The sequence below is a fragment of the Mirounga leonina genome, unplaced genomic scaffold (genome assembly GCF_011800145.1).
Source record: "Mirounga leonina isolate KUSES-001 unplaced genomic scaffold, KU_Mleo_1.0 Mir_180, whole genome shotgun sequence".
NCBI lineage: Eukaryota > Metazoa > Chordata > Mammalia > Carnivora > Phocidae > Mirounga > Mirounga leonina.
The window spans coordinates 10,298,727-10,323,969 of record NW_023270469.1 but is presented as its reverse complement, the minus strand read 5'-3'; the positions used below and the strand labels follow the sequence as shown (position 1 = coordinate 10,323,969).

Genomic DNA, 25,243 nt, shown 5'->3' with positions numbered 1-25,243 from the left:
AAAAAAAATGTCCTTAGACAGGGACGCTTTCCTGTGCTTGTGGGTGCAGCCTAGTATGGAAGTGTTTGTGCAGAGGATGAAGAGGGCAAGTATCTTGAGATTGGTCAACTCACCCCAAACGCAGAATTTCCCAGTGGAGATGCCCACTTTGGGATGTAAGAACAATTATTCTCCTTAGCAGTCATATAAATAAACTCAAACACCCTTCAGTTTCCTTGATCCTCTGTAATGAGGATTGAAAAGTATTTATATGAGTGCAGGGTCTTACTATGTCTTCAGGATTCACTGGACTCCAGAAATTTACTCCCCTCTTGGCAGAGTTGTTTTTTAATACCTTGTATTCCGGTGGGAATATGGATGTGGGAAGAGTTGGTTTGTTTACCTGGTGATGTAGATTCATGAAAAAGCATATTCTAGCTGACATGACAAGAAACTTGGAATTGGGCACATCCCGCTGAGGGGAAGCAAGTCACAATTGGGGATCCCTTATCGGGAAGGGATGGAAGAGTTTGCCCTTCAATTTCCTGAGGAGAGAGTGCTCAGAGGTGGAGTCTATTTCTCCTGCGATTCCCCAACGTAAATGGAAATCCTGCGGGCATTGGAGCTGGGGACTCCACTCTGCCGGTCCCCGAAGGCTTTGCCCTGCGATGCTCTGCCCGGGGATAAAAACAAATCCAGCTCAGGCACTATCTAAACTAGGGAGGGAGGGCACCCTCTAGGGGGCGGGTCCCCGGCGGCGACGTCGCGCCTCCCCTCGCCCAGCCAATGGTAGCGCGCAGAGGCCGGAGGGGCATTTTCCTCAACCAACCAGAGCTCCTAGGCCTTTCAAAGCCACGCCTGCGTGTCCCTCCTTTAAGCCAGGACTCCTAAACCGCATAGCCCCGCCCACAGAGCTCTTTCGGAAATGAGGTCTACCAGGCCTTCGGCGGATCTGGGCAAACCCTGGGCAGCCTGCACATCGCCTTCGTAAGCTCACTCCCCCCCTCTCCATGAGCAAGCTTCCCTTTTTCCAGAGGCTGTCGAGCCCTTTGTCTGTCTGACTACAGAGAGACACACGAATACTTCCCACTTCTGAGAAGCCCGTCTCTCGCTTCTTTAGCAACCGAGCCCCATAGGTTGGCCAGGCTGCGCACAGCGCTCCGATTGGAAGCGGGGACTGCCCGTCAAGCATTTCCTCTCGGCACAGACTACTCCACCCCACCCTTCGCCTTTTCAGGTGGATTAGGGAAAGTGAAGTTGCCTCAATTCTGGGGAGCACGCCTATTGGTCGGACATTGGTATCCATCATGACCGAGGCTGTGAAAGCCCTCGAGCCTTCGATTGGGTCCGGGGATATGTCAGTCAAGATGGGCGGGTGCAATCGCAACGCAGCGCACAGTATTGGTGGAGCTACGGCGCGGCCGGAGCCGGTGCGGAACGGCAGGAGGAGAGCCGGCTTCTCTTGATTGGGCCACAGGGAGGCCCTCCGACTCCGGACTGGTTGAACGCGAGCCGCGCCCCCGTCACGCCGACAGCCGGCTGCAAGGGGAGCTGCCGGGCTCGCCTGTGTTAGCCTTGCGAGCCAGGGCGGTGAGAGGAGTGCGTAGGCGGTTCGCCGGGTCCCCAGCCAGGCCGACGTAAATCCGGAGTGGCGCGCGTCATCTCAACGGTGAGGGGACGCCAGTGGGCGGCGGGAGACAGGGCCCCGGCGCGGCGGAGAGCGAATAAAGCTCCGCAGCCGGAAGGGTCTTCAGAGTGGCGTCGTACCCGGAAGTGTGGCACGACGGCAGCCGCACCCGGAAGTATGATGCTCCCGCTGCTCGGGAAGTGATGGCACCCGGCCAGTTGGGATACGGGGTTAAAACAGGTGTTTATGTCTCTGTATCTGCTGAAGCTCATTAGAACCTCCCTTTCCGGGAAATGTCGGAGGGTGCAAGTAGTTGGTCATGTTTTTGCTTGTCTCATCCTGTTGAAACCCGAGGGGAAACGAGCAGTAGGCATGTGTCCAAGGGGGCCAGGCTCAGCAGAGGCTTTTAAGAAGTTTCTTTTGCTTCCTGTCACCCTCAATTCCTTTACCCCACAGGGATGTGCAGATGGAGGCTGGAGGAGACACTAAAGCCCCAGCCCCTGGGGACGCGGAGGACTTGGAGGACACTCGGTTCCCCAGTGAGGAGGCTGGAGAGGATGGAGGGGTTCACGAGGACCCGCCGGATCCTGGAGACGGGGACCTGGAGAAAACAGGTATGTCTTCCCCTCACTAGGGTCTTGGAAAGAATACCTAGAGGGTGTCATTGTTGGGGGAGGTCAGAGGGGGACAAGTGAGGAATCTTTTGGGACTCAGGAAAGTGGTTTAAACCGCAGCAGGATCAGTAGGAGGCCATTGTGGACACACAGTGTAGTTTAAATCATTGAGGAATGAAAAGGTAATCAGTAGGTGTCAATGGATGTTCACTGGGGACTTGATCTGAGTTCAGGTCTTTGAGGAATCGTTGGGGTCAACGAAGGGTATTGGGGATTTAGGATGTTTAGGTCAATGAATGACGAAAGAAAGTTAATACAATCAAAAGGAAACTATTTAGAAGTCAGTGTCTTTGGGGGCTAGGGTGTTATTTAAGTCATTGAGGTGGGAAAGGGGATCAGTGGCAACCAATGCGCATTCAGTGTTTACATCATTGAGGAGTCAGTGGTGAGTTGTTGGTGACAGTCTTTAAGGAACCAAAAATTAGATGTTAAGGGCGGTCATTGGTGAGGAGGCAGTGGACATCAGTGAGATTATGTGGAGAGTCAGAGGACCAGTAGGAGGGTCTTTGAAGAATTAGTGGATGTGTGAAGTTATTTGATGGAGACTCAATGGGAGTCATTGGGGAAACAATGCTTATTGACCACCTGGGAATGAGTGGATGTTAGTGGCATCATCAAGAAGGATGAGTGGACATCACTGAGAATAAATGGTGGGTGTTGGGGGGGTGTCTTTGAGAATTTGGAAATTATTGGCAAGTAATGGCAGGTATTGGGAGGGTAATTGGGAGGACAACATGGGGGATTGGCAAATGTCAATCGGAGAATGAGGGAATATGAGGTCATTGGGATTTTATGGGAAAGTTGTTGAAATAATGGTTGTTAATGGGGGATCAGTAGACATTGGAATAAATGGGAGAGGTGTCAAAGCAATCAGTAGGGGGCAGTGAAGTTGTGGGTTTTATTGCTGATTGTTAATGATCGTCATGAGGAAGGGCGGTGGACAACATTATCATAGTCCTATGTGTTAGTGTAATTATGGTGGGTATTTTTTTTTTTTTAAGATTTTATTTGACAGAAAGACAGAGAGGGAGGGAACACAAGCATGGGGAGTGGGAGACGGAGAAGCAGGCTTCCCACTGAGCAGAGAGCCTAATGCAGGGCTCAATCCCAGGACCCTGGGATCATGACCTGAGCCAAAGGCAGATGCTTAACAACTGAGCCACCCAGGTGCCCCTTGGTGGGTATTGTAAGGAGTGGAGTGGATTATCAATGAGAATAAAAGGAGGTCAAGGAAGTTGGAGGAGGTCACTGAAATCCTGGATGTTAGTGGAAATTAATAGTAGTCATTGGGGAGAAGGGAGAATTAAATAAAAGAGGGTCAGGGGAAGTTATTTGAAGTCTTGGATGTTAGTAGAGGTTCATGGTGGTCATGGTGGGGATGGAGTGCACATGAGGTAAAATAGATTGTGTGTCAGGGCAGTCACTGGAGGTCACTGGAGACCCAGGTATTAATGGAATAACTGGAATGTTAGTGAAAAGCAGTGGGCATAAATAGGGGCTTAGGGGAGGCTTAAAGATCTGGGTGCTACTGGATATTCATGGCAGTCATTGGAAGAATTAGTGGTTATCACCAAAAATATACGTGGTTGATGAGGAGAGTCAATGAGGTCATTAGGGATCAGTGAACATCCATGAGAATGAGTAAGGGATTAGGGAGGGGTGGGGCAGTGGGAAGGATTTAAATGAGAGACTGTAGAGATATTAGTGGATGTCATGATGGCCAATGAGGGGTGAGTAGATACTAGGAGAATACATGAGGGGTCAGAGGTGTTAATGGTGGATCATTGAAGATGAAGATAATAATGGTCATTCAGAAGCAATAGGGTGCTTTGAAGACTTGGAAGTGTCAGTTATTGACAGGAGAATAAATAAGCTTTAGGGACATAGAGGGTTCTGTAATGACAGTGAGAGATTGGATTGTTGGGGTTTTAGGGGGATCATGTGGAGGTCATTGAGGGGTAGAGGGGACACCTGGAGGTCTGTGTCAGTATCACGGGTCATTGGGGGGCTGGTAGAGATTTGGTAAGTCCCTGGGCACATGGGGTTAAGGGGAGTCCACAGCCAGAATGACTCACCAGGATTTCCCTTTCAGAACCCGAGACGAAGGATCAGCCACCCGGCCTGCTGTCACCCCTGCCCCAGTCAGAGGCCCTGTCATGCACCTGTGGGCTTTGGGATCCTGCGACCTCTGAGGATAGTCCCCTGGGTGACCCCGAGAGTGGCTCTGGGGGCCAGGGTGGGGACCCCAGTGATGAGGACTGGCGCAACAAGAGAAAGCACGTGTTTGTGCTGAGCGAGGCAGGCAAGCCCATCTACTCCAGGTATGGTAGCGTGGAGGCACTGTCGACGACCATGGGTGTGATGACAGCCCTCGTGTCCTTCGTACAGAGTGCAGGGGATGCCATCCGCGCCATCTACGCTGGTGAGCAGAGGTGGGGGAGAGGGAGTGGGGAGAGCAGGGGATGGTGGACAGGAAAATGGCTGGCTGGGAGACTATCCACGCAGCCCTCTGTGTATATGGCTGGCTGGCTAGGCATCTCTCTCTTGTCCATCTGTTTGGCCTGCTGGGTTCTGAGTGATTAACTCACCTGGACCCGAGTCACTGGCTGGATACTTCTGTGACTTTGGGGGCTCTCTGGGTGTCTCTGGGTTTCCGTGTCAGTCCTTGCTCTGTCTTCCCCTGATCCATGCTGTGTGTCTAACCTGATTCCTTGACCATCCCATCATGTGTCTACGAATAACCCAAACTCCCCCCAGTTGTCCTTATCCTCGTGCAAGTGTGCCACAGAGTGACCATGTGAGCCCGGGCCGGGAGTGCGTGTGTTCAGGGACAGAGCAGAAGAGCCCCGCCTGAGCCCTCCAGCGGCAGCTGACCCATGTCTACCCCCTGCCCCCCTTCCCTCCTCCAGAGGACCACAAGCTGGTGTTCCTACAGCAGGGCCCACTGCTGCTGGTGGCCGTGTCAAGGACTCCTCAGTCAGCAGCCCAGCTACGCGGGGAGCTGCTCGCCGTGCACGCGCAGATCGTGAGCACGCTCACGCGTGCAAGTGTGGCCCGCATCTTCGCGCGCAAGCAGAACTACGACCTCCGCCGCCTGCTGGCCGGTTCGGAGCGCACCCTAGACCGGCTCCTGGACAGCGTGGAGCGGGACCCCGGGGCCCTGCTGCTGGGCGCCGTGCGCTGCGTGCCTCTGGCTCGCCCGCTGCGGGACGCCCTGGGGGCGCTGCTACGGCGCTGCACGGCGCCTGGCCTGGCCCTCTCGCTGCTGGCGATCGGAGGCCGGCTGGTGACGGCGGCCCAGGAGCGGACTGTGCTCGCCGAGTGCCGGCTGGACCCAGCCGACCTGCAGTTGCTGCTCGACTGGGTGGGGGCGCCGGCCTTCGCGGCGGGGGAGGCGTGGGCACCTGTGTGCCTGCCCCGCTTCAACCCCGACGGTTTCTTCTACGCGTACGTGGCGCGCCTGGACGCCATGCCGGTCTGCCTGCTGCTGCTTGGCACCGACCCCGAGGCCTTCCATGACATGGCCACGTGCAGGCGCCTGCTGGAGGAGGGCATGCACGGCCTTGGTGCCATGCGGGCCCTGGGGGAGGCTGCCAGCTTCTCGAGCGCCCCAGCAACCAGTGCTCCCGCCTACAGCGTGCAGGCTGTGGGGGCGCCCGGCCTCCGACACTTCCTCTATAAGCCGCTCGATATCCCCGACCATCACCGCCAGCTGCCTCAGTTTACCAGGTAGGCCCGGACCCTGCGGGCAGTTGGCTGGGCAGGAAGCCTTATCCAACTAAAAGGTTCAGCGTCTCATAGCCATGAGGTGGGAGGGAGCCAGGCATTCTCTAGGAGGATGGAATCCAACGGGAGTCTGTCCACTGAGGGAGGCTCAACCAGCAGCCTCAAGGAGTCCCTCATTCTGATGAAGAAGAGGGCCCCAGTACTCCTGGAACCCCCCGGTTGCTGGGCCAGCTGGGCCTCCAACCACTGAGAAACCTCAAGTCTAAGGGGGGCGGCTGGGCTCCCTCACTTAATCGAACTCCCTAGGCTGAGGGGAGACAGGCGAGCCAAGCAAGCCTCTGATTGACCGTGGCCTCTCCTCCCTCCTTCCCGGCAGCCCTGAGCTGGAGGCCCCGTACAGCAGAGAGCAGGAGCGGCAGCGCCTGTCCGACCTGTACCACCGTCTGCACGCGCGCCTGCACAGCCCCTCCAGGCCCCTGCGCCTCATTTACCACGTGGCTGAGCGGGAGACGCTGCTGGCCTGGGTGAGTCGGCGAGGGGCCTGGAAGAATTCGTTCCTGACTTGAAGACTCCTCTTCCTCCACTCCGTCCACTCTGACCATGCCTTTGCCTGCATCCCCGTTCCTACCATTACACAGGTGTCTTTGAAACTCGTAAGGATTGCACGGTCTACAACCCTCCCGTACCACTGTTCTTCTCCTTGTTTCCCCATTGGCTACCAGTACAGTGTCTCTGACTTGGAAGAGGTCCCATTAACAACCATCAGCATGCCTCTTGTTTTCCCAGGAGCCCTGCCCGTGTGTCTACCAGTTCAATTTTCGCTCTGGGAGTCCCCAGCACTCTTGAACACTACAGGCTTGGTCCCACGCTTTGCCTTCTACCTGGGGTGTCCTTCCCTGGGGTCTTCAGGGCTCCTCTCCTCATTCCCATGGGTCGATTAAGGGTCAGCCATTCAGGGACTTTGACCAAGGTGACCCCACTGGAAACGGCACCTTCCCTCAGGCTCTGCCATTTGGCAGACATGTATTAAATCATTTATTGTATGCTTATTGGGTGTGAGGCATTGTTCTCACCCGAGGATTATATTAATTTTAAATTTTTTTAACTTCCATTTCCAAGCAATTTTAGACTTACAAAGAAGCTGCAAAATAGTACAAATAATTACTATAAATAGGTTCTTCCCCTAGTTTCTCCAGATGTTAACCACAGGAGCTTATTAAAATCAGGAAATTAACATCAATACAACAACATCTAATCCACAGATTTCATTCAGATCTCACCAGTTGGCCCACTAATGTCCTTCTACTGGTCCAGAATCCAGTCCAGGATCTTATATTGGTTTATTTATTGTTATCTTCTTAGTCTCATTGATTCTAGAATCCTTAGTTTTTTTTGCATGTCCTTGACACTTTTTAAAGAGTACCAGCTAGTTTGTAGGATGTCCCTCAACTTGGGGTTTTCTAATACTTTCTCATGACTGAATTAAGGTCATGCATTTTGGGCAAGAATATCCCAAGAGTGAGTGATATGCCCTTCTCTGCACCTGATCAGGAGATCCACAGTGTCATTTGTCCCACTGTTGATTTAACTTAGATCACTGGGTTAAGGTGCTGTCTCCCAGATTTCTCCACTACAAAGTTAGTGTTTTCCCCCTTTATAATTAGTAAATATCTTTTTTTTTTTTAAAGATTTTATTTATTTATTTGAGACAGAGAGAATGAGAGACAGAGAGCATGAGAGGGGGAGGGTCAGAGGGAGAAGCAGGCTCCCCGCAGAGCAGGGAGCCCGATGCGGGACTCGATCCCGGGACTCCAGGATCATGACCTGAGCCGAAGGCAGTCGCTTAACCAACTGAGCCACCCAGGCGCCCCATAATTAGTAAATATCTTGTGGGGATTATGTCAGGTTTCTGTTTTCCATCACACTTTCATCCCCTGACTTTAATAGCCATTAATGATTCTTGTCTGCAACAGTTACTGCTCTGGTGTTTGCCACGTGTGATTTTTGAACTCTGTCATCCCTTCTACATTTATTCTTTGGGATTCTACTACTATATGGAAGAACTTTTCCTCCCCCTGTTTATTTGTTGAATTTTTAATTTTATAGCAATATGGTCTCATGGATTTTTCTTTAAGTCAGTGGGCTACAAGCCTTTTCTGTCATTCATTTTGGTGCTCAAACTATCTTGATTTAGTCGGGCTGGGCCCTGTGTCTTTTTTTATACGTCTCCATCGATGTCTGAGCATTCCTGTTTTCTGGCACACGACGTTCCAGGCTCGTCATGTACTTTCTCTGTGCCAGTCCTGGAATCAGCCATTTGTCCAAGGAGTCCTTGTTCCTTTTGGTGGAGAATGGCATTTCAAAACCAAGATATGGTAGGCTCAGGATTTTAAATTGGGTTGTCAGGGGATGACTCACTGAAGAGATGGCATAAGGGGGAGGTAGTGGGCTATGTGGGTATCTGGAGGGAGAGGGAAAGGACCGTGCAAATGCTGTGAGGTGAGACAGAACCTGTATGTTTGAGGAATAGCAGGGAGAGGTTAGAGTGGCCCGGAACAGAGTGAGTAAGGGGGAGAGCAGTGAGAGAGGTGATACAGAAAGGTATAGTGACCTGGTCAGGTTGGGTCTCTGGTTGGTATAAGGATTAAATTGAATTAATCCTCCTATCATGCCCAGGCTGCAAATGATGAAAACAAGTATGTGGAGCTGAGAACAGAACCTTGTATACGACAACTGCTCAGTAAATGTTAAGCATTGTTGTTTTCCCTGGTCCACAGATGAGCAAACTGAGATCTAGGGAGTACGCACACACACACACACAGAGCCAGCGGCCACTAGATTAGCTGATTCCTTGGCCCTACTGAAAACCCCTGGCCCACCATGACACAATATTAGTTTACCAATTTTAGCCCAGTGACCAGGTAGCACCTGGTGGGAACCCTTGCCAGATGGGTTTTCCAAACAAGAGACGGGCATGGGGCTTGGGTGGGGTGGACAGGACTGGGCATGGTCAGCTCTGGCCTAACTGACTCTGTCTCCTCTCAAACCTGCAGGTGACTTCCAAATTTGAACTCTATACCTGCTTGAGCCCCCTGGTGACAAAGGCAGGTGCCATCTTGGTAGTGACTAAACTCCTGCGCTGGGTGAAGAAAGAGGAGGATCGACTCTTCATTCGTTACCCACCCAAGTACTCCACACCCCCAGCAGCCCCAGCTGCCTCTACAGACCAACCTTCCCATAACGGCTTGTTCCCTGGACCTTGAGAGGTGGAGTTCTCAGATTGGGCAGTGCTGAGAACCACCACCTTTGGTTTTTACCTTCTGTCTCCACCCTGGGAAAGGGGCAGGAGGGACAGAGGAAAGGCTGCTTCCCCAGCCCCGTCATGCTCCTCCATCTCTGGGAAAATCCTGCGGCCCCTCTGCCTCACCTCTATCACTCGGATGATATTCCTCTGTCAGGGGCTGTCTCCTCCAGTCCTGGGCAGCACACCCTCTGTCCTGCATCAGGAGTCTGCCTCCTTGATGGGCTCTCAGCCCTAAGTGTCTAGGGTTGGCCAAGGTCCCTTTGGGTGGTCCGCAGGGGCTCTGGAATTGGAAATGCATGGCCAGCCTTCATGAAAGGCTTAACGAAAGAAACAGTACATAAAAGACCTAAAACCAGTTCCCACAAGGACATTCCTTTGCCCTTCATGTACTTCATCTTTACCTGGTCAAAAGTGGCCCCCATCAACGTTGGCTGCTGCTGATACCGGTGAGAAGGTGGCCTCCAGGGCAGAACACCTGACTTCACAGGTGGCTGAGATCCAGACATCCTGCATGGGAGGTGCACTCGGCTTCTAAGGCTCATTGAACTCCTTCGTCAAGTGCAGAAAACCTCGCATAGGCTATTACGTGAGGATTTGTGAACGAAGGGGGACTCGAACTCCTGGGTACCACCGCACAGCTCATGTATATTGTCTCGGACTTCCACAACCTGCACCACACGGCAACCCAGAGAGGGCAAGGCTTCCCTAGAGTTCGTACGTGTGTGCACAGCACTCCCCCCTCAACCGACCGAGACCCAGTTGTGCCCGTTCCCCTACACTGGAGCTGGTGGACGCAAGGTTACGCATGCGCGCTAACTGTCGTTCAGGGGCCCGCGTCCCTGCTTGGCGGGAGCTGAACCCTCACCGCGCCTCCAGCCTGGGCGACTGACGAGCAGACGCGCAGTGCACGCATGCGCGCCGCAGAGCCTGTGTCCCTCGTGGTGTTTTTTGGGGTTTTTTGACCAGTCGTCGTCCAAGGTGCACGCAAGCGCAAGCCCCGCTTTGGAAAATGGCGGGCAAGTTGGAGCCTTTGAAAATGGAGGCCCCCGAAGTGGTAGAGGAGGCCGAGGAGGCTGAAGGTAGGGAGGGCGAGCCAGCCTCTCCCTGGCCAGGGCAGACGGGAGGGAGCCTTGTCGCGCTACAGTAATGAAATATGAATAGTGTACTAAAAAAATTAAGCTTTTTACGAAAACAAAAACTTCACCAAAGGGGAGAAAAATAACGTGCATATTCCTATCGTCTAGATTAACCCAGCTTTATCGGGTATATTGGTTTAAGTGTTTCGAAGAAACAATAGACTATTTCAATACGCATCTCTTCAGACAAAAAACGGGGATGGATGTCGTCACAAAAACCACTCTGCTCCTGCCACACCGAGGAAAAGCAACCGTAATGCCCCGGTATCATTTCACACCCAGCCCATATCGCGTTTCACATGGACTCTTAAGTCGGAATGAGAGTGGCCTCTCCCATGGATGGCTCCTTTCCTTGGCGCACTTTGTCGATAACGACACCCCCACCCTAGTGAGGGGGAGGGGATTGCTCTAAGGGTAATTAGAAATTACCGCGAAGCCAGAAGAAGAAACCCTCCCAATTCAGTGATCCACTGCTATGCCACTAGCTTTTTTTTTAATTGTAGACATTTTTGGAAATGTCCCAAAGTACAGCAAATAATACGGTGAAGGCCCATGTACCCACCACTCTTGTTTCAACAGCTCTGGACTTTCTGCCCTCCTTTGATCTATCTTTGTCCCCCTTCCTGCACACTCCTTAAACCACTGTATTAATAATAACATTTGGACTGCATCTTTCCAGATCTATCTATGCAGACACCAACAATAATTATGATTGTTCACTGCTTTATTGTTATTTCTCCAGCACCTAAAACAATGCTGCTTGGCATATAGTAGGTGTTCAGTAATTTTTATTTTTATTATTGTATGAATAGTAACTTTAACTGGAAGAGCTCTCTTAGGTTAGGGCTATACATCAAGGGCCTTCAACAAAGGACATTCAGAAGGAAGACAGATGCAAATAGATCTCATTTATTAAGCTCTTACTATAGCACTTAAAATAGTAGCAGCTGTGCTAAAAACTATTTTCGTATCAAGCTTTCAAATGAGTCAAAATTGAAGTTCTGATTAACTTCACCAGCAAAGGGGAAAATTGAACATGTTAAGTATCATTTCTAGCCCATTGAAAATGGCTTTAAAAAGAGAGGGATAAATCTAGTTCTGATTACTCTGTAGGGAAACAGGCTCTCTTTTGCCTCACTCAGAACTGACCAGTAGAAGCTTTGCTAGAAGCAGTTTGGCAGAATTTTTAGCATCTAAAATGCTATTCCATATCTGTAGTCACCATGCTTGATAATCATAAAATGTGCAGATGTGTGGACCATGAAGGATCAGTGGAGTGTTGTTGATGGAAGCAAGACGCGAGGAGCAATCAGGGAAATGTCTAGATTTAGATATGTCCATGCCTATTGTGGAATGCCTGTGTGGTGGACATTTTTTTAAGCAGTAAGAAAACAATAAGATAATTAAAAATTAATTTTTAAAAGAGTAAGATCATGGTTTATTGACACAATGAGCTTCAAAGGTGATCATACTTTTATGAGAGAAAAGCAAGTTGGGATTTAAAAAAAAAATTAAAAAGACGGGTAATGTCAACTAGAGCCCTAGGTATATTGCACAGTGTCTGAAGGCTAAAGGCCTAACTAATGACTCTCAACAAGGGACTTAGGTTTTTAGGAGTGTGCAAAGGTGGAGGCATTTTTGTGATTTTTTTTTTGTTTTATTTTTCTTTCAGGAAAATGTAGTGCTGTATGATTTTAAAATAGAGAAAGGAGGAAATTTTGAATGGCATCCAAGGACCACATATTAATACTGATCAATATTACCATCCCAGTGTTGATGGTTATACTGTGGTTACCTGGCAGAGTCCTCTTTTATTTAAGAAATATACACTGGAATATTAAGGAAAAATGGGCCATGATGCCTGCAATATATGGTACAGAAATGCTCACAAATGAGAAATCTAATACAAAGGCAAATAGGAGCACTGTGGCCTTTTTCTACCACTTTTATGTACATCTGAAATTATTTCAAAATAAAATGTTAAAAGGGACTCATGCTGTACAGACTGTTTTGTAATATGGATTTCTCAGGAATTTTTATCAAGATGTTAGTCGGGTTATTTAAGAGATTTACTGATCACTCATGATGATTCAGACTAGAAATGAAGTAGAGGGGAAAAATACAGATGGAGCTTTCGCAGAAATGGTTACAAAAATCAGCTGTAAAAGACATGGGGACAATCGAGAAATCCCATTTGTCTGGGCACTGGATGATACTACATGATGATTGTTAATCTTAGTGTAATGACAGGATTGGAGTTATCTAAGAAAATGGCCTCAAGTAGTTGAGACTCTTAATGAAATACCTGGGGATGAAATATCATAAAAGCATAGGGCTTGCTTGAAAAATACCACAGGAAAAACAGCTGAAGCAAATATGGATGAATATTAATGGCTGTCAGATCTTAACGATATGCATAATCAAGAGCTCATCAGGTGTCCTCTCTATTTTCATGTGTGTTTGAAAATTTTCATATGCAATACTACAAAGAAAGTAATTAAATATTTCCCCTTATTAATAAAGTAGCTTTAATTTTTTTTGTTTCATTTCCAAATATTAAAAGAGTATTGTAGAAATTAAAGTCTCAAGAGGAGACATATCCGTTATTATGGATTATATTGGAGAAAGGTCGGAAGATTTAGGGCCAACGAGAGAAAGGGAGGTTTCATTTTTAACTTCACATATTTGGTAGTGTTTGAATGTTTTGGGGGGTAAGAAAGTAAAAAAGCAATGCATGAAATACATTTTACTAAAAGATCTGAGTGTGTTCACCAAACTGTTGGCAGTAGTTACCTCTAGGAAGGGAAGTGACTCACTGAAGAAGGACTTGTTCCTGAGAGGAAGCTGTTACTTTTTCATCCATGGTTTTCTACATTTGTCTATTAAATAGTTAAAAATTCAAATGCAAAATTAATTTAATGCATACTAACTTGTAAATGATTTGAGACCAGACATGTAAAGAAAGTGAACATACCACCAAAACACCATACCACCAAACATTTTACCAAAACTTAAATTTACAACATGATTTTTTTTTAAAAGACTTATTTATTTATTTGAGAGAGCAGGTAGGGGCGGGGTGGGGGTGGGAAGGAAGAAGGAGAGAAAGTTTCAAGCAGGCTCTGCATTAAGTGTGGAACTCAACATGGAGCTTGATTTCATGACCCTGAGATCAAGACCCGAGCCGAAACCAGGAGTTGGAAGCTTAACAGACTGCACCACCCAGGCATCCCTACAACATGATTTTTAATGGCTACAAAAGATTTCATCCTATGAATGTGCTATAATTAACTAAAATATCTTTAGGTTGCTTCAGTTTTTTAAGATTAGAAATAATGAGCAACTTGCCCACCATTTATTTCCTTGAGGTAGATTCCTAGATATGGAATTTCTGATCTAGAGGATTTGAGTAATTTTTTTGGTATTTACTACCAAAAAGGTTGAAATGTAATACTGGTTTTGCCTATCAGATTGGCACAAATGAAGAAGTTGGAAAACATAGTTGGCTGCTAAGAATATGGGGAAGGAATCTTTTATGGGCCTGCTTGAAACAAGTGGAGAGCAATTTCATAAAACCAGTCAAATTTAGTAATACACATGCTCTTTGATCCAGCAGATGGCCTAGTAGGAATTTATCCAGTAAATATACTCCCATGCATGCACAAAAAGAATGTATAGGGATGGTTTTCTTGTTGAATTGTGTCCCTCCCCAAAATTTATGTCTATCAGAACCTAAAAATGTGGTCTTATTTGGAAATAGGGTCTTTGTACGTAAAACTAGTTAAGATGAAGTCATTCTGGATTAGGATGGGCCCTAATCCAATGACTGGTATCCCTATAAGGAGAGGGAAACTTGCGCATAGAGAAATACACAGAATGCCAGGTGAAGAGCCAGCCTACATCAGGGCTGGCACAGAGAGCTGGCTGGGTTTGAGGTTCAACCCCCAGCCCAGGCCATCTGCAACTAAAATACCATGACCCATTGGTCTGTTTGGTCTGTTCCAAATAAAAGAGAACCTCTCCTTCCTCCAGCCTGGCACGCTCCTGCCCCACGTGGCCACCTGCATGGGAGCTGCTGCCTAGGCTAAAATTAGGTAGAGAAATCACAGGACTGGAAATGCAGAGTCTTCCAGATGACTGGAAGTCATCTCCATACAGAGCCCTGAAATTGAGACTGAGAGAAGTTAGAGATCTCTAAAAAGAAGACCCATTTTGTGGTACTTTGTTATGGCAGCCCAAGAAAACTAATACAGATGGTCACTGTGGCATTGTTTTTAACAGCAAAAGAAGGGAAACAACCTGAAGATCTATGAGTAGGGGCCTTCTCTTAAATTATGGTCTGTTCAGCGGACCATAATGAAGCCACTGAAAAGAATAAAAAGATCACTGTATACACAGTCAAACGAAAAATAAGATGTAGAGCACCATTTATGACACACCACCACTTAAATAGCATGAGTGGACTTGTGAATTTAATTATCTCCAACTACACAACAGATAGCTTGTAACACTAGTGGTCTCTTTGAAGGGGAAGTGAGGAAGTTAGGGTCTGAGGAGGAGGGATTTTGCACTGTAACTGTGAGTAAGCATCTCTTCTTTTACCTTGGGACTATCAGATGCGTTTTGTGAGCTGCCTTTCATTTTCTCTGCCCAGTGTTCCTTGGAGAGGAGTGAGTCACTGGACTTTGACCTTTTATCATTGATTTCAAGAATTTAAGATGTTAACATTTTTCCTGTGGGTTTTGTTGTTGTTGTTATAATTTTAAAAGTAACACAGGCTCATGTTAAATACATGTATCTATGGTGAAAAGTATCTTTGAATCAGGTTCCAAGTAAGGTCTTTTCCTCACAATTGAATGATATATGTGTCAAGTTTCTTTTAATCAATAGAGTTTCCCCTCTCCCTTTTTTTTTTTCCTTTGCATTTTATTTGTTGAAGAAACCAAATTGCCCTGTGGTGTTTTCCAGCATCTGCATCCCCATGGTGTCACTTAACATGTTTCTCTGGCCCTTTTATTTCTTCTGAGTTGGTATTTAGGTACAGAAATCTGGTAAGATTCCTGGGTTGTTTTGTTTTGTTTTGGTTTGATTTGGTTTTTGGCAAGAATCCTTCATAAGTGGTGTTGTGTTCTTTCGTGAGGAGGCTCATAATATCTGGTTGTCTTCCATTTCCTACATCCATTAGTCCTTTAAGAATTTGCAAATTGTGACCTATAATGATTTCTTTAAAAATTCATATGCCATCTTTCTGCCCTTCTGCATCAGTTAGAACTTCATACTGATTTTAAACAGCAGCAGTGAAAGTGCTGTTTCATTTCATTAAGGGAATGCCTGAGATGTCCTTTGACCTCTTAGGAGAAGCTGACCATTAGGAGTCCTGATTCATCCAGCACACATCAGATCAGAAAGCTCAGGGGCAAGGGACAGGGTCTTGCAGGAGACCTGCTCTGTCTGGAAGCCTGCTCCCCCAGCTTGTCCTCAATTCCAGCCCAGGGCTTCCGCAGAACTCACTGCACCATTCTCCCTCCCTTCCCCAGATAGGCGTGGCCTTTCCTCCATCCTGTAATTCTTGTTTTCATCTCCCCAGGGCACACCAAGTCTTTGAAGATGACTGAAGACCTGCTGGCAATGGTGAAAAAGCTGCAGAAAGGTCATGTATCTCTTTGTGTCTGAGGCTCAGCCTGGGGTTTTGAGGCAGGCAGATATGGTTCCAACCCAGTCCCCTCATCTCACATGGGACTGGGTTGGAAATTATCCTGGGAAATTATCCCATTATGCATTTTCCCTCTTGTTCAATTTAATTCTTTGAACCAAAAGTACAGCTTCAAAAATCAAGAAGAATAAGGGAATGGAAAACCCTACTCTCTTACACACACACACACACACACACACACACACACGCACCTGCCATCCATGTCCCTGGCTTAAGGGCTAGCAGCAACTATTTTTAAAATTCTTAGGTATTGGGGCGCCTGGGTGGCTCAGTTGGTTAAGCGACTGCCTTCGGCTCAGGTCATGATCCTGGAGTCCCGGGATCGAGTCCTGCATCGGGCTCCCTGCTCGGCGGGGAGTCTGCTTCTCCCTCTGACCCTCCCCTCTCTCATGCTCTATCTCATTCTCTCTCTCTCAAATAAATAAATAAAATCTTTAAAAAAAAATAAAATAAAATTCTTAGGTATTTTTCCAGAGATTTAAAAAAAAAAAAAACATTCCTGGGTGTGTATTCTTTGTCCTCCCTTTTTATATACAAATGGCAAATGGCAATGCAAATGACTGCACCTTGCTTCACTTGTTGAGGGGGCCTAGGAGCAAGCCTACATCAGGGCTGGGGCAGAGTGCTGGCTGGGTTTGAAGTTCGACCCCCAGCCCAGGCCATCTGCAACTAAAATCCCATGACCCATTGGTCTGTTTGGTCTGTTCCAAATAAAAGAGAACCTCTCCTTCCTCCAGCCTGGCACGCTCCTGCCCCGCATGGCCACCTGCATGGGAGCTGCTGCCTAGGCTAAAATTAGGTAGAGAAATTACAGGACTGGAAATTCAGAGTGACCATAACTGTCTCCAGTAAAACGAAGACCCTCAGGAATGTGTTAAGTCATAATCAGCACCTTGGAGAGCATTCACTCTCCTAGAAGTTTCAGGAGATGGGAGTTGGTGGTCTCAGAAGACCAAGGACTTGAGTTTATCAACTCCAGCCACTCCAGAGTGTCAGGAGTTGGTAGTGAGACCCAGCAAGGGTTGGGAAACTTTTGCCCCAACTCTGTGCTGCTGACCTTGAAGCCAGAGAGGGATGAGGAGGAAGTCGTCTCCATACAGAGCCCTCTAATTGGTACTGGGAGAAGTTAGAGATAGTTCTCTAAAGAGAGAACCCACGTTGATAGCATATATCTTCTTTCAATGTCTGTCTCGCCCATGCAGAATGCAAACCCTGCAAGGGCCTCTTACAGAGCCCAACACACAGCAGGAGCTCAATAAATGCGTTTTGATTGCTAGTATCAGAGATACTGTACCAACCCCCACCCATCTCTATCTGCCTTAGACAGCCAGGCACCTATCTTCTCTGGCTCAATCTTTCTTTCGTTCTGCAGAGGGAAGCCTGGAGCCACAGAATGAAGACCTGATTAACCGGATTAATGAGCTTCAGCAAGGTAAACTCCAGGACCTAGACTTCCTAGCTAGCCAGGAAGAACCTGGACTTTGAATGCCACCACTTCGTCTATAAAATCCAGGCACCTCCAGGTTGTTGAAAGATGAGTGTGCAGTGTCACAGTGTGCAAGAGAATAGCAAGGTTAGAGGCTGCACTCACACAGTGTCCTCTTCTTTGGCCCAGCAAAGAAGAAATCCAGTGAGGAACTGGGAGAAGCCCAAGCTCTCTGGGAGACCCTGCATAAGGAACTGGACTCCTGTAAGTAGGACCAAAAGAGGGACCCACAGATCTTATGAGCACTGCTGATGTTCTCTGCACACCTCAGGGTCTTGGCATGGGCTGTTCCCTCCATCTGCAACACTCTTATCTGTATAATACCAATTGCCTTTTGCTATCTCAAGTCACCTTTGAGCTCTCAGCCCCAACTTCATTCTAACAGATCTCGCTTGACAGCCCCATCTAAACATGGACTACCACCTTCCCTCTGTCACCCCCACTCCCCGGCTTTATTTGTTTCTTCACAGCCTGTATTTCCACTTGATACAGTGTATTTATTTCTAGTCATCTCTCCCATTGGTATAAACCCTGTGCACTCTGCAGGGTCTTCACTCCTTTGGCACTTATAGAGAATGTGGACACTGAGGGGGAGATGCTGGATCAGGATGGTCCCCAGTGGGAGATGGGTGCAGGTGGCAAGAAGATACCTCCCCTGCCCTGGCACTGTACCATGCCTTCTGTAACTTTGATAAGCCTTTGCATGAAGTTGCAATGAGGGCACAGGATCTGGCCTCTGGAGGCTCAAAGTGTCACTGTGTTTTCCAGTGAATGGAGAGAAAGTGCACCTAGAGGAGGTCTTGAGCAAAAAGCAAGGTATTTATCAGCTGTTCTGTCTTCATTGTTCTACCCCATTTTACTCACAAAAGCCCACACTTCCCAGAACAGCTAGATTAATCCCATTGAAACCTGAGTCAGGGTGTGCTTCCCTCTCTGCTCAGACCTTTGCCTTAGCTGCCACCTGACTCGAAGTAGACACTAAAGGCCTCCAAGTGCCCTCCAATGTGTGATATGATGTGGGGCCCATTACCTCCACCCAATCCTGACTCCCCAAGAGGTCACACAGGGCTCCCTTGGTTCCTCTCCCCACAGAGGCACTGAGGATCCTCCAGCTGCACTGCCAAAGGAAGGAAAGTGGAGCTCAGAAGTAAGAGGTCCTGCTCAACTCTTCCCCACCTTATTTCCCAACCTGAAGGAGGAGGGAGCAAAAGCTAGGGAAAATATACCTTGGACACACACTCCTCATTTTTCCTTTCTGTAAAATAGAATAGCTAGACAAGAGACTTCCCTGCTCATCTTTGATTTTGGTTGGTAGTGTTGAGATTAACTCACTCGTTTGATCATTCATTGCTAGTTTCTTTATTAAATAAATTTCACCCCCTGTTGTTATTCTAAATCTTCTTCTATTGGCTATCCAGCTCTTCCACCATCCATTCATTTGTTTATTTATCTGCCCATTTAGGCCTCCAGTCATCCACTTACCCACCTGTCCACCCACTCACATTCATCCATTCATGCACACATCTATGCAGTCCTTTTCCAGCCAGCCAGCCAGCCAGCATTAAGTCTCCATGTTGCAGGAGTGCACAGAGCAAATTTCTGTCCATAACTCTCAGGTCGCAGAGAATTGCAGACAGAAGAAGCTAGGGTAACTGCTGGGAGTAACCCCGGGTCCATGGCCCAGTGTGGTGCTGGTTCGGCATGGGAGTGGGGCTTGCATCAGGGAGTTTGTTGGAAGAGGAGCTACTGGAACCAAGGCTTGGAGGAGAAAGCCCATAAGGGGGCTCCTAGTAGAGGGAGCACTGGGCAAAGATCCAAAGGCCATCCAGAGGAATCCCCTAGACTGAGCCAGGCTGGATGTCAGTCCTAGCATGTATTCTCTCATTCCTGGCTGTTGGCCCCTAGGTTGCACGTTGAAGAACAGCTGGAGAATTTGATGGGCCAGCACAAGGACCTCTGGGAATTCCACGTGAGCCATCCTCATTGCCTCCAACCACAGCCCTTCCTCTCCTGCTTTCAGTGTCTCCACTGACTGGCTCAGTGTCTACCCACTGGTCACCCCAACTCCATGGGATAGTTTTGACTCCTTTCTTCCTCTTACCCACCTACTCAGCCCTTCAGCTTTTACCTTAAATTTAGCCACGTCTTACCATTGCCACCATTGCCACACTGGGCAATTGCCCAGACTGTTGCCCAAACTGTTACAGTAACCATTGCTGAGCATCCTGCTTTCTTCCTGCTTACCTAGAGTTTGCTCCCCTTGCAGTGGCAAATACGAACCCTGAAAAGGCCATGGTCTGATCAACGTTCCAGGCAGGAGGAGACAGTGGGGAGCCAAAGGGGCCAAGTATTTGCTTGTCCCCAGAATAGTTGGGTGCAAGGGGAGGCAAACTCAGACTCTAAACAAAAAAATAAGTAGATCATGTAATGTCAGTAGGGAAGGCATCCCGGAGCAGGTGACATCTGAATACAGACATAAAGTAAGGGAGGAAAACATGCATGTATCTTGGTGCAAATGTTCCTGGAAGAAGGAAAGGCCAATGCAAAGGCCCTGAGGCTGAAGCCAGCCTGGGGTATTTGAGAGAGCAAGGCGGGGGGGAGGATGGGGGGAGAGAAGAGATGAGATTTGAGAGGTACACGGAGACATGGGGAGCTTTTGGAGAGATGTGTCCCTACCACCAGGCCACAGCTGGAACTGCACATCGAGTTAATAAATAGTTGAATGAATGAATGAATGAATGAATGAATGAATGAATGAATGACATAATTCGGGTAAGGACTTGCCAAGGGGGCTGAGAGGACAAACGGACAGACAAGTCTCCTCTCTCGCAGATGTTGAAGCAGCGGCTGGCCCGGGAGATATGTGCCCTGCAGAGCAGCAAGGAGCAGTTGCTCACTGAAGGTGGGGCCCCCGTGCAGGGTTGGGGCTGAGGGGGCGGGGCCTAGCCCCCTGGAGCTCCTGGCCCCGCCCATGACGCTCCGCCCACCCGCAGAGAAACTGGCGCGGGCCAAGCTAGAGGAGGTGGAGCGGCAGCTGAGCTCGGGGCGCGCCCTGGCGGTGAACGATGGGTGAGAGGGGCAGAGAGCAAGGGGCGAAGGGGAAGGAGCAAGGAGGAGGGCAGTGGGCCGACTTTCCCCCGTCACCGCCTCCAGCCGCCCCTCCCGGAAGACCTGGCGCTGGAGCGGGTCGGCGAGGCCTCTGGGGTGCGGCGCTCCTTGCACCCCAGCCGCTCGCGGAGGCTCCGGCCGCTTGGCGTCTGAGGTCTACGTCGGGATCTTGGTGGCTTCCTCCCCGCGCCGCTCCACTCTCGTTCTCTTCTTCCTCTCCGCGCCCCCTGCTCTCCAGGCTGAAGGCGGAGCTGGAGAAATTCGGGGGCAGGGTCCCGCCCTAATCCATTGCACCCCAAAGGACGGGGCCTGCAAAGGAGAGGTAGGGAGCCCGGCGATGCGGCGCGGGGGCAGAGACGGCGGGCGGGGGTGCCCTCGGAGTCTCTTGGAGAAAGCATCAGTGGGGAGCAGGGCGCCCGGCGGGGGACGTGACGGCTAGAGTAAAGGCAGCCGCCGGCCTGCGTGCGGGGACGCCAGCGCCCTCGGGAGCCGGGGCCGGCAGCCTGACTCGCCGCTCCCGCAGGCTGGCCCCGAGCGCCCGGGCGCCCTCCGCGAGGACCTGGAGCCGCCCCCAGAGCACTAGGACCCCCCCGAAGCTCCCCACCCCCACCCCCTTCGAGGCCGGCCGAGAAATAAAGGCGAGGATTTCGGACCTTCCTCCACCTCCTGCCTGAGTCTGTGCTCCCCCGGGCTTGGGGGGGGGGCGGGGGGTTGCTCACGACGGGCCGGGGGCGTGTCCAGGCACTCGGGGCGGGGCTTCGGCCGGGCTCCGCCCATCGGTCACGTGGCGGGCTCGGGGAGCTCAATGAATGTTCGTGAGCATCACAAGGGACACGTGGATGCCTAGGCCACCCCATCTCCTTGGCCTCACGTCGGGTTCCTAACTGTTTTACCAACAAGGGCTAGAGGGAACATGTTAAAAACCCATGTAAAGTCCTGCCTGTCTCCTGTGGTTCAGAGTAAATTCCAACCTCCCAAGAGCCCCCGCATTCCCCACAGAATCCCACAGACCTCTCAGCCTCCCCCTGCTCCCCCTCACACGTTCGGTTCCAGCCCTCTGCTTTTGCACCCTCTCCGAGCACTTTTTCCTCTCAGGGCCTTTGCCCAGCTGTGTCCTCCTGTGGGACGCCCTTCCCCAGGGCCTCGAACAACCGCAGGTCTGTTAAGTCTGTCAGCTGCCTTGGAGGCTGGCCTGGGGGACCCTACTTCAAAAGGCACCTTGCACCAGGGTGCTGTCCTTGACTAAACATGTCTTCATAAAATGTCTGTGCTGGTTGTCCGCTGTGTGCCAGGCACCAGTGTTGGCCCTGAATTTAAATAGCATGGTCAGGGGATGTCTCACTGAGGGAGTGGCGCCAGAGCAGGGAGGTGAGGGGGCGAGTGAGGAGGGGAGCCCTGTGGACATCGGGGGGGGGGGGGAAGGTGCCCCTGGCAGAGGGAATGGCTCGTGCAAAGGCTGTGAGGTGGGATTGGGCTTTGTTGTGTTTGAGGAACATCTGGAGGGAGCCAGTGTGGTGGAGCACGGTGAGGTAAAGAGGGAGGGGGGATAATACTGGAGAATTGCTGGGGACCCAGTCAGGTCGGGCCTTGTCTGCCGAGTCTGTGTAGTGTTCCGAGAAGGAGCCCTGGCCCCCAGCAAGCACTCAGTATAGGTTAGCTCTCACTTAGATCCCCTGGCCCACTGCCCGCCTGCGTTAGGCCGGCCTCCAAGGATCTTTAGGGAGCCTTGGTGTCTCTGTGTCACACAGATGGGACAGCCTGGATATTCTACCGACTTACCATTTTCCTCCTAGGATTCAAATCCTGGTTTCCCTGCTCACTTGCTGAGTAATCTCAGCAAACTGATTAAGGTCTCCCAAACTCAATTGCCAGATTTGCAAAATGACACCAACCTCACAGAAATTACTATAAACCTAGCCAACTCCTTGCTTCTCTAGGAAATCTCCCCTGAACCCACAGATAAGCTAAATTGCCTCATGTGGGTACAGTATAAGGCAAGGGTTGATTGGCCCCCCCAAAGAACTCTGAAGAGTGGAGACTGACCAGCCTTATTTTTCTCCCTGGTTTCCAGTAAAAGCCCTGAAAAAAAACTGCTGAAGACAAATGTCCCTTTCAGTTATTGCCTGGATATTTTTGTACATGCATGAAATCCCCTGAAATTCCTTGGATCTGAAGGCTACTGATGATTAATTGTTAATTGTTTCCGTGCGCCGATAGTTCTTAACCGTTTTTCTTCTTTTCTCTCGTATAAAATAAATACTGGCTTATTCCATATTCCTGGAGTTCCCCAAAAGGTCAGACTTTGAGTGGTTGCTTCTTTACTCTCACACACTTCTCTTTCTCAACGGCTTGTAAGTTAAGGACAGTTGTCAAATTATTCCCTGGGGAGGAAAGGATCAAATGGTGTTCCTAGTCAGGAATTCTTTAGCCTTTTCATCTTCATTCTATTGGGACTGTGGGTTTGGAAGGGGAGAATAAAAGGACAGGAGACTGCTATTTGGGAACGTTGAAGAGCAATATGAGACGTGCACCTTTATAAGATGGAGGGAGTCCTAGATGGGAGCTGTGCTGCCCAGCGTGACAGCTCCGGGCCCCAAGGGGCCCCAAGGGGCTACCGGGCACTTGGAGTGCAGCTGGTCCAAATGGAGACACGCCCCAAGTACAAAATGCACGCTGGATTTCAAAGACCTGGAACAAGAAAAAAATTAAATGCATCCTTAATCATTCTTATGTTGATTACATATGTAAATGATACTATTTTGTGAATAGTTATAATCATAACGTTTAATATATTGGCTTAAATAAAATATTAAGGTTAAGTTCACCTTGTTTTTCCTTGTTTAATTTTTTTAATGTGGCTAGTAGAACATTTTAGGTTACATATGTCACTCACATTATTTTCTATTTCTATTGGACAGCACTGTCTTATTAGAGGGTGTGGAAGGGGACTGGGCCATCTGCTGTGCCCCTGGCCCCTTTGTAGCTGTTACCTGCAGGACACATAGCTCCTGGTCTCCCGGTGTCTTGATCTCACTTGATGCCTTTCGTGCCAGGAGCTCAGCACTGAAGACTGGAACAGTGTTTCACATGGGATGGACACGTATGCAAGGCACACACACACACCTGCATCCAGATCCCTTTTCTGTGTATACATCTCAGTTTGTGGATGAACAGATCCCATAGTCTTGCATCTCAGAAAACATTTTAGTGTATTTGAAGGGCATAATCTTGGTATACCAGATGTCCTTGCTCACTCAGGCGAAAATGCTGATTTTATCCCCTGAACACCTACATAAGTATAGTTTCTTCTAATGCCATTAGCAAGAGGTTCAAAATGGCTACGCTACAAAATTATCAGGCTTCAGGAATGCGTTTTACACAATTGACATGCCATCAAAACTGTCGAACTGGCTAGTGAGGAGCAGGATAATCACATGTTCTTAAAATTTTATCCCAGTTTATGTATTAACTCTGAAGGGGGATGTGACTTTATAGTGGGGAGATAGAACTGCCTGAACCAAGGGCCAAGTGTAGCATGACCAGTCGTGGGACCAGATGAGTGGGAGGTACACCTCATCACCCATGTGGGGTTCTTGATGAAGATGTTTAACTTACGTTTAATCAGTTGGAATCTGTACAGCGAGAAGTTCTATAGGACAACCACCTTGGACATCTGGAACAGGTCAGTGTCATGAAGAATGGAGAAGCTCTGATGTATTAGTTACCTATCACTGTGGTGACGAATTACCACAAACTTGGTGGCTAAACAATACAAATTTGCTACTTCACAGTTCTGGAGGTCAGAAGTCCCAGTTCTGGAGGACTCAGCTTACATTCTGGAGGACTAAAGTCACAGTGTCATCAGTGCGGTGTTCCTTCTGGGGGCTCTCAGAATCTATTCCTTACCTTTTCTAGCTCTTCAAGGTTGCCTTAAATACTTGACTCCCACACTCAGACCTCTGCTTCCATCATCACGTCTCCTCTGACCCTCCTGCCTCCTTCTTAGAAGGACCCCTGTGATGCAACTAGGTAATTCAGGAAAGTCCCCTAACCCAAGGCCCTTAACTAAACCATGTCTGCAAAGACCCTCTAGACACACTAGGTAACATACTCCCAGGTTCTATGGAATAATGGACAACTTTGGGGGCCATTATTCTGCCCACCACATTGGAGGACTGTTCTTGAATGGGAGAGACCAAAGGAAATTCATGAAACTTGAAGGGACCCTGGATCAAGGCTGGGAGAAAACATTGTGGGGGCCTTGGGGAACTTAAGAATAGAGTGAAATTTGGATGATACTGTGGAATTAATGTTGATTTCTAACAGTGGTACTGGCAGATGGTTGGTTGGAGAATGTTCTTATTTTGGGGAAATGAGGGCTAAAGTAGGTTTTAAGTTTCATAATGTCTGCCGCCAATGCTTGGATGGTTTGGCAAAGGGGAAGTGTGTACGTGTGTATGAGAGGGGGAGGATGAAGTGGGTGCAGAAAG

At 49.1% G+C, this 25,243-nt stretch overlaps 2 protein-coding genes across 3 annotated transcripts; both read left to right on the top strand.

Annotated features, from left to right (window-relative positions):
* The first annotated feature begins 886 nt into the window (after positions 1-886).
* Positions 887-12,436, top strand: MON1B (MON1 homolog B, secretory trafficking associated). Of its 2 annotated transcripts, none has more exons than XM_035024740.1 (6): positions 887-1,648; positions 2,063-2,220; positions 4,373-4,702; positions 5,190-6,009; positions 6,383-6,530; positions 9,060-12,436. In XM_035024740.1, exons 2-6 carry the CDS (start codon positions 2,073-2,075, stop codon positions 9,267-9,269), a joined length of 1,656 nt encoding a protein of 551 aa, XP_034880631.1. In that variant the 5' UTR covers positions 887-1,648; positions 2,063-2,072; the 3' UTR covers positions 9,270-12,436. The 2 variants fall into 2 exon arrangements, with proteins under 2 accessions (XP_034880631.1, XP_034880632.1); XM_035024741.1 differs by lacking the exon at positions 887-1,648 and adding an exon at positions 1,697-1,846.
* On the top strand, positions 10,320-21,401 carry SYCE1L (synaptonemal complex central element protein 1 like). Its single transcript, XM_035024742.1, has 11 exons — positions 10,320-10,389; positions 16,034-16,096; positions 17,532-17,591; positions 17,775-17,849; positions 18,414-18,461; positions 18,738-18,792; positions 19,551-19,614; positions 20,478-20,547; positions 20,639-20,714; positions 20,992-21,075; positions 21,277-21,401. Exons 1-10 carry the CDS (start codon positions 10,320-10,322, stop codon positions 21,035-21,037), a joined length of 627 nt encoding a protein of 208 aa, XP_034880633.1. The 3' UTR covers positions 21,038-21,075; positions 21,277-21,401.
* Positions 21,402-25,243: the final 3,842 nt, after the last annotated feature.